Below are 15541 nucleotides of genomic sequence, written 5' to 3' on the forward strand. Positions count from 1 at the left end.
TTATAGTGCTTTGTTGGGCTTTCCAAATACAGAAGGGCTTTCTTTGCCCTAGAGTGTATAGGAGTTTCTCATGAGTCAGTTGATGAGGATATCTTTTAAGGGATTGCTAGATCTTGAAAAACTCCTATTTCTGAAGTTGTTTAGTTGTTCCAACTAGACTGTGTTTTGTGTCCTCTTCCCATTGTCGAGAATTCCTGTGTTGGGCAGAACTTGCCCTCAGTGGTGAAATCGGCAAAAACAGTGTCGTGCTGTGCATATGGATGGGAAATTAGAAGTATAAATCTTAAATTGCTGCACTTGTTCCTCAGATGGCACCTGAGAAGGAAGTTAGCTAGGAAATTAGTTACTGGAACAGAACAGGAGAAAGGTGGTGGTTTAGGACTGAGATATATTGTTATAAACCATCTGCCTTATTTCCCTAAGCAATATGTTACTCATTGTGTAACACTCTTTAAATCATCTGTCTTTCTCGCCATGAAAGAAAACAATAAAGGAAAAAAATTCCAGAGCTAAATTCTCCCCTATTTCACCAATGAATTTATAGCCCTTTTTGTCATTATATTTGAGTGAGACAATTTTGTGGTTTAGGGCCCACTAATGCCTTTCACTTCTCTAGCTTACAAGTGGCCTATTACTTCATTGGCTTGTATTTTGATGCAGGGCACATGGACCAGATGCAGTACTGATGGCAGAAGGCAACCGTCCTGCTGAGCTGACTCAATCCCAGATGCTTCACATTGCCCAGCAGATTGCAGCTGGTATGGTTTACTTGGCATCACAGCACTTCGTGCATCGGGATCTTGCTACCCGGAATTGCCTGGTTGGTGAGAACCTGCTGGTGAAGATTGGGGATTTTGGGATGTCTAGAGATGTGTACAGCACAGACTACTATAGGGTAAGTGAACTGCTATAATCAGTAATAACTGAGGTCTTGTTCAGTCATCTTACTGCATTCATGTGACTGATTCTACTTTTACACTGGACAGTCTCTGTGAGACGATTTAGGGGTTGGCATATGGAGAAGCTGGTTCTGAGTAAATACCCACGGTAATTACTCAGGTTTGGTATTAGTTTTGGTAAATTTGGAGAGAGTTAATCAGAATAAGTTTGGCATGTCCTGTTGTTTATATATGTTGGCTTTATTTTCTAATAATAAATCATACAACAGTCTTTTACTCTGGGCAGAAATTTCGCATGTTTGCTTGGCTGTAGTAAAGAAGCAGCAGATAAAAAGGAAGAGAGGGTAATCATATCTGGGCCAACTCTCAGAAAATATTAAAATATGTTCTTATACATTTCTAAGACAAATGGAAATTGTAACTTTTGGTTATTGTATAATGTTTCAGTTTACTTAAATAGATATAATGGTCGGCAGCACTGGATGGAACAGTTATTTTACTTGCTGACAGCAAGCATTTCCTGCTTTAAGCCAGTTCTTTAGTCTTACTCTTTATGGCTGAACATTTGTTTTGTGTCACTCTGGTGAGTGCTGTAACTCAGTGGTGGGTAAGGATAGCCCATGGCGCTTGTTCATATTCTGGCCCTGGCTATTTTCCAGGGCCAGAATATGAGCTCGGTTGTCATAAAATGATCTGTGAAGTTTGCAAAGGGCTTCTAGGATCTCTAGGATAGACAGGACCATGTACACTGATTATTGTTGTTAATGTTGGCTTTGTACTATGTGGCAAGTCATGCAGTTTACAGCATTTGCTGTTCAATACCATGTGTGTAACTTCATGAGTGGAACTGGAGTAAGAGTGGCAGCTATCAGGTTTTTGTAGCATGGGGGAGGCAATCCATGGCCAAGCTGTTAGTTTATAAATGCTAGAGCTGTATCCTGTAACATAAGCTACTCAGAATCTTTAAACGCATTCTCTGTACCTGCCTCCCACATCACTTGTTACCAGTGAACTCCTTATAGATAAAATGAAGGCCTGTTCCTTAGCTGCCTTAATTGGGCTGCTGTGTCTATAAAAGAACAGTGTCCCCTTGGCACCAGTGTTTCTGCAGTGCCTGAAAAAGAGATCGCCTTTTGTGGTGGGTTGACCTTGTCTGGCTGCCAGATACCCACCCAGCCGCTCTCTCATTCCCCTTTCTCAACAGGGCGAGGGAGAAAATAAGATGAAAAAGCTCACGGCTCAAAATAAAGACAGGGAGATCCCTTACCAATTACCATCATGGGGAAACCAGACTCAACTTGGGGAAAATTAGTTTTATTTATTGCCAATTAAAAATAGAGTAGGATGGTGAGAAACAAAGACAAAAACTGAAACACCTTCCCCCCACCCCCTTTTTTCCGAGGCTAAACTTCACTCCTTCATTTCCAACTCCTCTACCTCCCCCCCCCCAACCCTGAACAGAGCAGGGGTGATGGGGAATGGGCGGTTGTGGTCAGTACATACCAGTTCCTCTCTGCTGTGCCTTCCTTCTCACACTTTTCCCCTGCTCCAGCATGGGTCCTTCCCATAGGCTGCAGTCCTTCAGGATAAACCTGTTCCAGCATGGGGCCCTCCATGGGCTGCAGTGTGGATATCTGATCCAGTGTGGTCGTCTCCACGGGCTGCAGGGAAATACTTGCTCCACCATGGTCTCTTCCACAGGCTGCAGGGGAATATTTGCTCTGGTGCCTGGAGCACCTCTTCCCCCTCCTTCACTGACCTTGGTGTCTGCAGTGTTGTTTCTCTCACATTTTTCTCACTCCTCCCTCTCACAGCTGCTGTGCAGTGGTTTTTTTACCCTTTCTTAAATATGCTATCACAAAGGCACTACCAGCTTTGCTGATTGGCTTGGCTTTGGCCTGGGGTGGGTCCGTTGCAGAGCTGTCTAGAACTGGCTGTGTATGGCACGGGGCAGCCCCAAAGAGGCCACCCCTGAAGCCCTCCCTGCCCACTACCAAAACCTTGCCATGTACACCTAATATACCTTTACATCTGGATGAAGCTGGACAGGGCAGAGGAATCTACACACAAGAGTTATTGTTGAGTGTTGTTTCATTTAATAGCTAAGAAGTAGCAGTTTCCTTTGTTCTTTGTCCCTTCTATAAAAAAGCACACCTAGTATTTAGTAAACATACAAACCAGATTCTTAGGTTTTGTTATTTTGGAAATTTGGCACTTCAAGCTATTTCTTCAATGTAAAACAAGCATGACTTCATTTCATAACTTGGATAAATATACAGAGTAGTAATCTCTGGCTATATTTGTGTTTGAGAGGACATCAGTGAGCACCAAAGACCAGGGTTTCTTGATTTTGTATGAGCAATACTTTTGGGCTTGGGGGCATGTCTCTCTTCTGTATTTCAATAAGACTGAATTTATTTACCATGTTCATCATTATACTTAAGAATGAATGTTCATGCTTAATAGTAAATGTTTGCAAAGGCCTTGACAGAAAAAAATAATGACTCCCTGCTGCAGAAAAAGTAAATGCAAAAAAAAAAAAAGGATGGAAGCTAGCTAATCCTAAGGGCTTCCTGGGGACAATTGAAGTCTGGCACAAGCATGTGGTACTGTACTGACTCTAGTGTCATCTCACCTGCTCACGTACCTCTGGGTTTAGTCCTTGATTCTGGCATATGACCACTTGAGCAAAGCTTCCACCTAATGAAGCAGGAGTTTAGAACAAGGCCAAGATTTTGTCCTGCCTGACCTGTGACTTGGAGAAACCAGGGGTTCACCAGAGGAAACTGGGGGGTGGGATGGGGAGGGATGCTTGAGTGCCTCTCAAAGCCCCTCATTCAAGTGATACACTCCATTTCTCATGCTTCCTTTCTCTCTGACTCCCCATCATCAACATTCATTCCTTTTCCCACATCTCCCTCCCTCTTTGTCACTTTGTCTTCTCTTATCCAGAGGCTGAGGGAGGCTGAGTGGGGACCAGGGACAAGAGAGAGAGAAGGAAAGGAACAGTGTGAGTAGTGAAGAGGGTACAATAATGGACATGAGAGAGGAAATAAGGCAGGAAAGGAAAGTGGAGAAAGGTGTTAGTAAAAGACAAAAATGTGGATGAAGGAAGAAAGAGGTAGACAAGTGTCCGAAGGGATGAATAAAAGTGTAAAGTAGCATGGCTTCATCCAAGTTGATGGAGTAACTTGCAGTATGATGCATAGATATGAAACTTAAATTTGGGCTGTTGCTTGTTCTGCACAGTGAGAAAACCAAGAAGGACCATTTCTCCAGCCCCTCACACTCCAGCTGACTTTTGGCCGGCACAAGAAGAGGGACAGAGCCACAGCCTGCCTTGCCACTATCTTTCACACTGATAAAAGCTGGAAGTTAGAGTCGAGCCTGTGAGATTTTGGCCTGCCCTGCTAGGGCCATATGTGGGCTAGTCAGAAGCTGGTCATGAAACAGTCAAGGCTATTATGACTTATCAGATGGTTGCCTGGAGAATTATGTCCATGGCAGACCTAAGTAATGAAACTGTCAGCAATGACACTGGGATGGTTCTGACCAACCGTACCTGATTGTTTGTAGCAGGATAAGTCTTTTTAACTGTTCAGGCTTAATCACATACATGGAAGCAATTTTCCCCCAACCTTGACAGCTTTATCTGATATTTATTGGAAGGATTTCTATAGCTCCAAAACACTCTGCAAGAAATGGTTTGGTAGTTATGTTTATTAATACACTGGAATCAGTTTTCTGAGATGCTACCTCCCTGTCAGGATGTTAGATTTGCCCAAGATGATTGTTTATAGTTTGCTTCTGTAAGATAAGGATGAGCCCCGGTCCTTGTTCACTGTTAGATTGCTAACGACATTCTACATTGAATCAGCTCAGTTGTTAAGAGATGCTTCAGGGAAGAGCGGGAGAGAAATAACCTTTTGGCTGTGAATATAGGTTTCAGGTCCAGTAGGGTCTTTTACTTACTTTGTTGATGTCTGGTTTTTGTTGTTTAGACTCCTATCCCTCAAAAGTTAGGGTTTCCCATCTTTCCTTCGGACATACAAATAATGTGACTCATCTGCACTGTTCAGTGGCTTAAAGTATTGACATTGAAGCATGGGAACAACCACTTTGCTAATATTTGTTCTTGCACACAGATACTATTTCAGACCCTTTTTAGGCTTACAATTCAAGTTTGCAAGAGCTTGCTCAATATTTGGTCTTAAAATACTTTTCTGTGTTTCTTTATCATAAGCAAAAAGCTCAAAAAAAAAAAAAGAAAAAGGAAGGTCAGCTCACCCCAGTACTTGGAAAAACAGGGATATGCTTTAAATATCCAGCCTGGTCAGCCAGCCACAGGCTTGAACCAAGATTTTGGATGAAACTGTGATCTCAACAGGGTAAGCAAGAGCTTTGCCATCAACTTCATTAGGACCACAATTTCACCCTTCCACTTCTTTATGTCTGTCCAGTGTGGTATAGAGACTCTGTTTCTGATTTAGATTTATGGAGCTAAGTTGTGTAATCCCTATTTAGCTATTAAAGAACTTATTTGCCTTTATGTAATAGTGCAAAGAAAAGTGGAGGAAATAAGGAGTCCTTGCCTCCACTTGTACATACCATGCAAGGATCTGTCAGAGGCCTGGGGCTATTAGTGAGGTTTCCATTTTCCTTTAGGCCCAACTCACCCAAAAGGGATGGGAAGGTTTAGAAGTCACAAATTCGTTTCTTCCACTTCTGGCATAGATGGGGCAGAAGAACCCAAGAGGATCTGGTTCAGCATAAAGTCCAGTGACCTGTTTTTTCTTTATATCTCCTGCATATCTTGTACCATGTTTGTTGTTGTTCTTTTACTATTTAAAGAGAGCAAAAGATGTAGGATTGGAAGAGGTAACACAGGTTACTGAGTCAAAGCCTTCCACTATTGCAGGAAGCCACGGATCAAGTGTTAAGGGCAGGAGCAGCCACAAGAACCTCAGGCCTTCTCAAGCCACGTGGAAAATCTCAACACCCATTAACACTTTTAGCCCCTTCTATATAAGGCACCAAAACCTATAAAAAGAAATATGATGCAGCCAACAAAACACTAACATTCCCCTTTTCAACTGTCTCTCAGGTATACCACAAAACTGGGTAGCAGAAGTCTTGTGTCTCTGAAGCTTGAATTTCTAACTCCTGGATCATTCCTGCCCTGTCATACAGCCCCTTCCATTAGTTTATCAAGGTGGATGTTGCAAATAACTAGGATTCTGCTGCCAGGGCCTTGTCTGGAAGGCTGCTCCACACCTCACTCTCCTAATGGTTGGAAATTTTCTTTTTAATCAGTAGCCTAAATTAACTCATGACCAGTGTACACCCACTTGATCACATTATCCTCCAACAGAGAGCATTCTTCTCTCTTCCTGGAATTTTTGTCTTAAGTGTATTTAGAAAGAGTAATCCTGTCCCCTCCCAGACTGTTTTGGAGGGTTAAACAAGCCAAACTGTCAAAGTTCTCCATTTTCCTTCTCCTCCTATAGCCTTCTCCACATTTATTTTAGTTTGAATGTCTCTTTCTGGTACATAAATCACTATAACTGTGAGCAGTAATTTCCAAATGAGATTTTGCCCATTCTTGGATCAGAGGTACTTCCCTGCCTCTAATGAAAATATGCCACATGATACATCCTAGACTCACATAGCCTATGTCATATTGGCACATAGTCTCTTTATTGTCAAACAGTGCCTTGGGCCACTCTCATCTTCTACTGCTTCCAAATGAAGAACATCCCCTTTATTGAAGTGTTTCTATTTCAATCTCTAAGTGAAGTTCATACTGGCATAGTTTGTACCTCTAGTGGTTGAGAAAGACCGTTGTCTATCTTTTATTTTTTGCTTCTTTGAGGGCTGCTTTAAGAAAAAAAAAATAATAAAATTCAGGTCTTGTCTAATTTGGTGATGAGTAAAGAACTAAAGAAACAGAATCATGGGACCAAAAAGTAAACAGATGAGGGAGTGAGAAAGATTTGTAAATAAGTTTCCTCGGGTTTTGTGGCTTTGTTTCTTTGTTTTGTTTCTTGATCACTTCTATTTAATGTTAACGTTAAATGAGTATTGTGTAAAAGGATATCTTTTTGAAGCATGGAGATCCCATGCACTTTCAATTAAGATGTGAGAAGTTATGCTTCTGAGCCTCCCAAGAAGAAAAACTAAGGATTACACAATTTGATATTCCAAGCAAATTTTAAAACACCCAGCTTTCAGACCTTCTCACTAAATGCTAAGGGCAAAAACTCTTTTGAGAAACCATTTTGACCCTGGAAGTATAACAGTTCTTAGCAAATAGGTCAGGTTCTGTTCTCCACTGTTGCTCAGCAAATCCAGAGTAGCAGCTTTGAAGACAGTGAAATAACATTAGTATTAGAGTAGTGAAAAGGCAAAGAGCATCTGGCCCACTAGGCACAGTTCTTCTTTCATCTATGAGCCTAATACCTAATATTGTACAGTGCTGTATTTATGGCAACTGCATAATACATGTTTTCTGGTGACTCTATATATGGAATGTTTGCTAAAAGATAATGCCAGTAAAATTTCCAGTACGAAGTGACTATTTGCAAAGAGAATTAATGCATAACAACAATGGACTAAAAAAAAGAAAAGGCTGGTTTATTGTTATTTGGGCTGTAGCTAGCCAGGCAAGCACCACCATACAAACGTTTACAGTGATGAACAAGTGTCTGTCAATTCAGAAAGGACAATAGCAGCAAACACCTGCAGGCCTCAGCTGTCACTACAGAGCTTAATACCTGCGTGGGGGAGTTTGGTGGAAGCTGCACTCAAGAAAACAAGAAAGTGCAGCTTGTCAAGGCATCCTTGTAGGTGTGTGCATTGAATTGTCACAGTTTGAAGGTACAGTTTGAAGGCATTTTATTAGTTGATATTTTTGCATCTGTTGCTTGAGAAATTATCTGCTTCCCTACCATAGACTTTTCAGCTCTCCTCCTCCATCAGAGGCTCATTGCATCACGTGCAGTGCAGGGAGGACAGAGGGTTCCAGCAGCCCTGGAGGATGTGTACAGATGATTTTGTGCAACTGGAAACAATGCAGGAAATAATGGGCCAGCTACAGATATGTAAATCTGAATTAGCTCCCTTGAAGTCAGTGCAGTTACTCTGAACTTACACCAACATAATCACAAGCAGAATTAAGCCTAATGATTTTAGAGGGCTTTTAGGAGCTTCCTAAAGGCCACCACTATGTCAGCAGTTAGAAACTTGTATATACCAGGACATAGTGTTATTCTGATGCTAAAGGGTTAGCAATATAGCTTGATGCCTGTTACTACTAGCCCATACTGGAGTATATTTTGTTGTGTGCAGGAAGCATGCTTTTTCCCCAGCTAATTCCTGACTCAGTGTTTTCTCTTGAATCACAGTTTCATGACCTGCTCAATTCTACACAGACAGGCCAAATTCAGCTTTGGCTCAAGCAAGTATAGTTCCATCATTTTTTAATGTGGCTATAGATACAGTCACTTCCCAAGTGGAATTTTCTCATTATCTTCACATCAGGGTCATTAGTCTTGCTTATAGTTTTGGTTCCATCTGTTTTCACTGACACAGATCCTAAGAGGAGATTCTGAGAAAGTTTTCCTTATTATTGCTAGGAGAAGGAGCATCAGATGTCCAGCATCTGTAGTGGGATGCATTTAACAGTGATTTGTTACTGAACTCTATCTTGCAGGGTTAATGACAGGACAGTAATACAGAAAATGAGATCTTTACCTTGTAGGTTGTGACATACTTTATTTTGCCACATTTTAAGCCCCCTCTCACATGAAATATGCAAGTGTGAAACCAGCCCCACTGCTCCTGGAGCACATTCTGCTTCAGTCTGTGAAATCAAGAAGTATGGAGAGGGAAGAAAGAGAAAATCTAATGACTAGGGTAAAAAATGGAGCTGATTAAAACAAAATCTAGAGCAGAATGGACTTGCTTCTGTGACCAATTACTTGATTATCCATTGAATTTGGGTGTCTATTTATTCCTTTGGAAATCTCCCCCATAAGATTTACACCAGCATGATTCTCATGAAGGATATCAAGAGATAGTCACTAAAAGCCAGTTCACCTTGAGAAAAGAAGCAGCACCCAGAAACAGTTGCCAGGAAATGCAGACCTCCCATTGATCCACAGTATAGCTAAAAGCTCTGATTATAATTCAGTCAAAAGCTTAACCAAAGTGTTTGGAAATTTTCAAATGGAAATTTTCCCACTGCTTTCTTCTGTTAAAAACTTTGATAATTTACTAATATTTGGGACCAATTTGGTTAAAGAGCCTTAGGTTCCATATGCACGCATATAGAATACCAGGAAGTTTACACAGTCAACATCACCCACAGCTGACACGAGCTTTTCTGTTGAAAAAGCTCTTAGCACAGATGTTCATTAACTTTAAAAGTCCTTTAAAAATTACATACACAAAACTGAATCATTCTTAAAAATAACCACACATAGGGATATAAATTGCAGGAAACCAATGATTCAAGCATTGATATTAACTTGAGCAGTGGCAGCAGCAGCAGTTGTTGCTGCACGCTGTGAGGAGTGCGAGGCTTGTGAGGTCCCTGGGGGGGGGGTGTGTGTGTGTGTCTGAGGGGGTTTCTACGCCCCTGACACCCTTGGGCTGTGTGTGTGGAGGGACCAGCTGGCAGGCGACAGATCTTGCAAGAGGGGTTGGGCGGTGCCAGCATTCTCCGCAGCCAGTTCAAACCGGGAGAAGCCGCATATAACTGAACCCTAGGGAGCACCAGAGAGCAGGGTGCCCAAACAGGGAGTGGTGTCTGTTGGGAACAGTGTTGGCAGTTTGCACGGAAGGGGAGCACGCTCTGTCAGTTATCGGGCTGCTGCCTGCTTTGCTCACCAGCAGGCTTAGGCTGCAGTCCCGATGGTCACACCAGCTAGCTGGTGGCTGTGCAAGACTACCTAGAAGCTTGAGGTCTCCTGGGAATTAGAAAGATGGCACCTTTCAAAAGAATTACCATTTTATAAGTGAGCCATTTTTTTTCTGAGAACTACAAGGAGACTGTGACCTGCTGAAAGAAAATGGTGTCCACTTGCTGCAACTGCAAGGCTGAGGCTGAAACCCAGACAGAAGCACTACAGCCTACCTATGCTGACATCTCCACCCAAACAGACTTCCCAAGGACTGAAATAGCTGTCCAGACCTTAGATTGCATGGAGCTCCAGCACCTGGAAGTCCCCCTAGCACCTGAAGGTAGCGGTGGATGTCATAGCTACAAGTGTGCCTAGCTAGAAGAACTCTTCAAACAAGTAACTATGTTGCAAGAGTAGCTCAACAGGCAGCACAGTATCTGGGAATGTGAGTGGGAGATCGATACATGGTATTGTGTGCTGTCCCAGGCTGAGTGACAGCCCTGCCTTACGGTTGCGCAAGGGGAAGATAAGTCTGAATTCAACATCAAGCTGACTGACACAAGTAACTCACAAGATGAAGGAGACTGGATCCTTGTCTCTGCTCAGGACAGAAGGAAGAATCTTCCTCCTTCCCATAAAGTGCCCCTATGTAACAAATATGATGCTCTGGGGGTGGAGAATGAAGAGCACATGAGTAATGGACAGGATCCAGGAGAAGATGACCATGCAAAGTTGATCCAATCACCCACCTGCATTAGAACCAGTGCCACCAGAAAAGCATGTGAAGTATTAGTAATTGGAGATTCCTTACTGAGAGGCACCGAAGCACCCATTTGCTGTCCAGACAACTTCTCTGGAGAAGTTTGCTGCCTACCAGGAGCTTGCATTTGTGACGTCATTGAGAGGCTGCCGAGCCTGGTGAACCCTACAGATTATCATCCACTCAACTATTCCACGTAGGGTCTAATGATACTGCGACGAGGCAACTTAGAACCATCAAAAGGGACTATATGTCCCTTGGGGCAATGTTAAAAGGACCTGGAGCACAGGTGGTGGTCTCCTCTATCCTCCCATTCAGAGGAAGGGCTTCAGGAAGGAGGAGGCGAATTGAACAGGTGAATGCCTGGCTCCGTGGCTGGTGCCATACTCAAGGTTTTGGCTTCTATGATCATGGATCTACCTTTGAGAAGCCAGGCCTGTTGGGAGCTGATGGGATTCACTTGACCAAGTGGGGCAAGAGGGTCTTTGCCAACAAGCTGGCCAGACTTATAAGGAGAGCTTTAAACTACATTTGGGGAGGGAAGGGAATGGAGTTTTGAGCAACAAAGAGCCAGGGGCTGCTGATGTATTAGGAACCAACAGGGGAACACCTGTGAAATGCCACAGAGGAATTGGGGCTTGATCCTCCAAAAAGGTGACAAGGTCAACAGCCCAAATGAAGTGTCTCTATAACAATGCACATAGCACGGGTAACAAACAGGAGGAGCTGGAAGCCACTGTGCAGCTAGAAATCTATGACCTAATCACTATCACTGAAACATGGTGGGATGACTCACATGACTGGAATGCTGCAATCAATGGCTATAAACTGTTCAGAAGGGACAGGCAAGGGGGGGGGGGAGTTGCCCTCTAAGTTAAAGAAGGGATTGACTGCACAGAGCTGTCTTTGAAAGACAGCAATGAACAGGTCGAGAGCTTATGGGTAAAAATTAGGGGCCATGCCAACAAAGGAAACCTCGTGGTTGGTGTTTACTACAGGCCACCCCGATCAAGGGGAGCCTGTTGACGAAGAATTCTTACTTCAGCTACAGGAAGCATCACGCTCGCAGGCCCTGATCCTGCTGGGGGACTTCAATCACCCTGACATCTGCTGGAAAAGTAGCACAGCAAGCTGTAAGCAGTCCAGGAGACTCCTGGAGTGCATCGAGGATAACTTCTTAACCCAGGTAATAGACAGCCCAACCAGAGGAGAAGCATTACTGGACCTGTTGCTTACCAACACAGATGAACTAATTATATGGGTCAAGATTGGTGGCAGCCAGGGCTGCAGTGATCATGCCCTGGTGGAATTCACAATCTTGAGGGATATGGGCCAGGTGAAGAGTAAAGTCAAGACCCTGAATTTTAGGAGAGTGAGCTTTCAGTTGTTTAAGGAATTAGTAGATGGGACCCCCTGGGAAACTGCCCTCAGGGATAAAGGAGCTGAACAGAGCTGGCAGCTCTTTAAGGACGTTTTTCTTAGAGTGCAAGAGCTCTCAGTTCTCATGTGTAAGAAGTCAGGCAAGGAAGGCAGGAGACCAGCATGGCTCAGTAAGGACCTCCTGCTCAAAGTACAGCGTAAGAAGGAAATGCACAGGCAGTGGAACCAGGGATGTGTATCCTGGGAAGAATATAGGGACACTGCCTGGATGTGTAGAGATGGGATCAGGAAAGCTAAGGCACAGCTGGAGCTGAATATGGCAAGGGATGAGAAGAATTATAAGAAGGGCTTCTACAGGTATGTTGAAAAAAAAAAGCAAGCTTAAAGAAAATGTCCTATCCCCTGATAAAAAAGACAGGAGAACTAGTAAAAATTGACATGGAGAAGGCTGAGGTACTCAGCAATTTTTTTTGCCTCAGTTTTCAATGTCAGTTGCTTTTCCCACATTTCTCGAGTCCCCAAATCTCAAGGCAGATACTGGGGGAGCGTAGTCCCTCCCATCATAGGAGAAGATCAGGTTCGAGACCACCTGAGGAACCTGAACATACACAAGTCCATGGGACCCAACAACATGCATCCCAGGGTCCTGAGGGAATTGGCTGATGTAGTTGCTAAGCCACTCTCCATCATATTTGAAAAGACATGACAGTCAGGCGAAGTTCCCAGTGACTGAAGAAAAGGGAAATATCCCACTCATTTTTAAAAAGGGTAAAAAGGAGGGCCCTGGGAACTACTGACCAGTCAGCGTCACCTTTGTGCTCAGTAAGATCATGGAGGACATCCTCCTGGAAGACATGTCGAAACATATGGAAGACAGGGAGGTGATCAGAGACAGCTAACAGGGCTTCACCAAGGCCTTTGATACAGTCCCCCACAACATTCTTGCTGCTAAATCAGAGAGATATGGATTGGATGGATGGACTGTTAGATTAATAAGGAATTGGCTGGATGGCTGCATCCAAAGAGTTACAGTCAATGGCTCAATGTCCAAATGGAAACTAGTGACAAGTGGTGTCCCTCAAAGGTCCTTACTGGGACCAATACTATTTAATATCTTCATCAACGACATAGACAGTGGGACTGAGTGCACCCTCAGCAAGTCTGCAGATAACACCAAGCTAAATGGTGCAGTTGATACGCTGGACAAAAGGATGCCATCCAGAGGGACCTTGACAGGCTTGAGGAGTAAGCCCATGTGAACCTCATGAAGTTCAACAAGGCCAAGTGCAAGGGCCTGCACATGGTTTGGGGCAATCCCCAGTATCAATACAGGCTGGGGGGTGAATGGATTAAGAATAGTCCTGCAGAGAAGGACTTGGGGATACTGGTGGATGAAAAACTGGACATGAGCCGGAAATGTGTGCTTACAGCCCAGAAAGCCAACCGTATCCTGGGCCGCATAAAAAGAAGTGTGGCCAGCAGGTTGAGGGAGGTGATTCTGCCCCTCTACTCCGCTCTCGTGAGACCCCATCTGGAGTATTGCATCCAGCTCTAGGGTCCCCAGTACAACACAGACATGGACCTGTTAGAGCAGGTCCAGAGGGCGGCCACAAAAATGATGAGAGGGCTGGAACACCTCTCCCATGAGGAAAGGCTGAGAGAGTTGGGGTTGTTCAGCCTGGAGAAGAGAAGGCTCCGGGGAGACCTTATTGCGGCCTTTCAATACTTAAAGGGGGCTTATAAGAAAGATGGAGAGAGACTTCTTACCAGGCCCTGTGGTGACAGGACAAGGGGGAATGGTTTTAAACGGAAAGAGGGTAGGTTTATATTGGACATAAGGAAGAAATTCTTTACTGTGAGGGTGGTGAGACACTGGAACAGGTTGCCCAGAGAAGTTGTGGATGCTCCATCATTGGAAGTGTTCAAGGTCAGGTTGGATGGAGCTTTGAGCAACCTGATCTAGTTGAAGATGTCCCTGCCCCCTGGCAGGGGAGTTGGGCTAGATGATCTTTAAAGGTCCCTTCTGACCCAAACCATTCTATGAACTTTATGAACCAGAGTTTTGAGAGCTTTGCAGAACTCTGATTGTAAAGTCAGCTCATTGCATGTGAGTAGCAGCCCAGCCCTATGAAGCCTTCTTTGCATGTGCTGCCATTATTTGACTGCTATTTAGATGTTTAGCACATAACAGGGCCATGTCCTCAATTCCAACCCTATTCACAATTCGTGAATAGGGAACAATTTGTGAAGGGAAGCAGTGTGTTAAACTGCGTGTTATACTGCAGGTCACTTATGTCTTCAATGCTTTCTGGGTCCTTCAGCTATTTTTGTGAGAACCTGGTCACCCAGGCAGCTTACTTTAAGGAGGTAAAGGGAAGTCATTAACAGGGACTTAGGGCAATCTGTGCTAGTTGGCCTCAGTTCCAGAGAACAATCTGGACAATCAGTTGCTTATATAGTTGTAACCCATATGCCCTTGTGAAGCCTTTTCAATATTAGACATCATGAATGGTATTGAAATTCTTGACAAGCTGTCAGGACAGCTTTCTAAGCTTGCCAAAAGATGAGGACCCCAGAACTGAAATGATTTAGTACCTTGCAGGCTCAAGAACTTGAACCAAGATAACTTGGCTTTGCATTATTATAGTCTTATATAAAATGGAGCCAAAACTTCACCTATGAATTGCTGTGTCAAGCTACTAGCTATGACCTAACTTTTAGAAAGATATAAAGGCTTGATTTCAGGAGAATGAGGGAAGAGGCATCTGATATCAAGGATAGATAAAAAATTTAGAAAAGCTCATGGTGACTCAAATGATTCTGTCTCCATCAGACAGGTAAACAAATCTGCAGAAAAAAAAGCCATGGGTGGGAAGTAACTTCCTTCTTCCTAATGCAGAGAAATGCTTTCAAAAGATGTATCTAGTTTAATACCCTTAAGTTCACTTTTAGAAATTACTATCTATTTCTCCCTTATCGGAACTCTTGAAAAGCTGCTGTCCACCCGTTGAAAATTTGAAGAGCTTGCATTAAATTTGATTTACAGTCACTTCATATCCCTCTTCTCCAGCTCATCTCATCTTGGGCCTGCTATACGGTGATATCTCATGTCTTTGCTTTAGAAGCGTTGAAGTGTTCAGGTAGGAAATTTTGAAAACTGTTTCATTGTGTAATCTTGCATCTCTGCATTGTACAGGAATCTGTATCCTCACTGATACAGATGGGCCAAAACCATTTTCAGTACCATTACAGAAAATACATGTGCTGCCAATTTTTTTCCACCCCAGGAGTACTACAACATTGCTAGCTCTAATTTTATATATATATATACACACACATATAATCGCTTCAAGCAAAAGGTCATTACTGGCCGAGAAACAAATGGGTATGATCTGGCAAGACTGAGAGTGCAAGTGAGAATTTTCTAAAAAAAAGGAAGGGCCCATTGAGCAGAGCAACAAAAAGCACAAAAAGCCCAACTATTTTTAAGGTGGAGATGGACACATTTTAGAAAGAGCTTAAATGACAGCTACCTGTGATACCTGGGGACAGGACCTGATGGCCCATCAAACCCTGCTGCAGTCCCAAGTTCTACCTTG

At 43.4% G+C, this 15541-nt stretch overlaps 1 protein-coding gene across 6 annotated transcripts in view; it reads left to right on the top strand.

Annotated features, from left to right (window-relative positions):
- Positions 1–15541, top strand: part of LOC142402964 (BDNF/NT-3 growth factors receptor-like) — a 270912-nt gene that overhangs the window by 186418 nt on the left and 68953 nt on the right. For all 6 annotated transcript variants that reach the window (XM_075488975.1, XM_075488970.1, XM_075488974.1 and 3 more), the window contains one exon: positions 661–895. In XM_075488975.1, coding sequence (XP_075345090.1) covers positions 661–895 — 235 coding nt within the window. The remainder of the gene's footprint in view (positions 1–660; positions 896–15541) is intronic.

Source organism: Mycteria americana (assembly GCF_035582795.1).
Source record: "Mycteria americana isolate JAX WOST 10 ecotype Jacksonville Zoo and Gardens chromosome Z unlocalized genomic scaffold, USCA_MyAme_1.0 Scaffold_18, whole genome shotgun sequence".
Classification (NCBI taxonomy): domain Eukaryota; kingdom Metazoa; phylum Chordata; class Aves; order Ciconiiformes; family Ciconiidae; genus Mycteria; species Mycteria americana.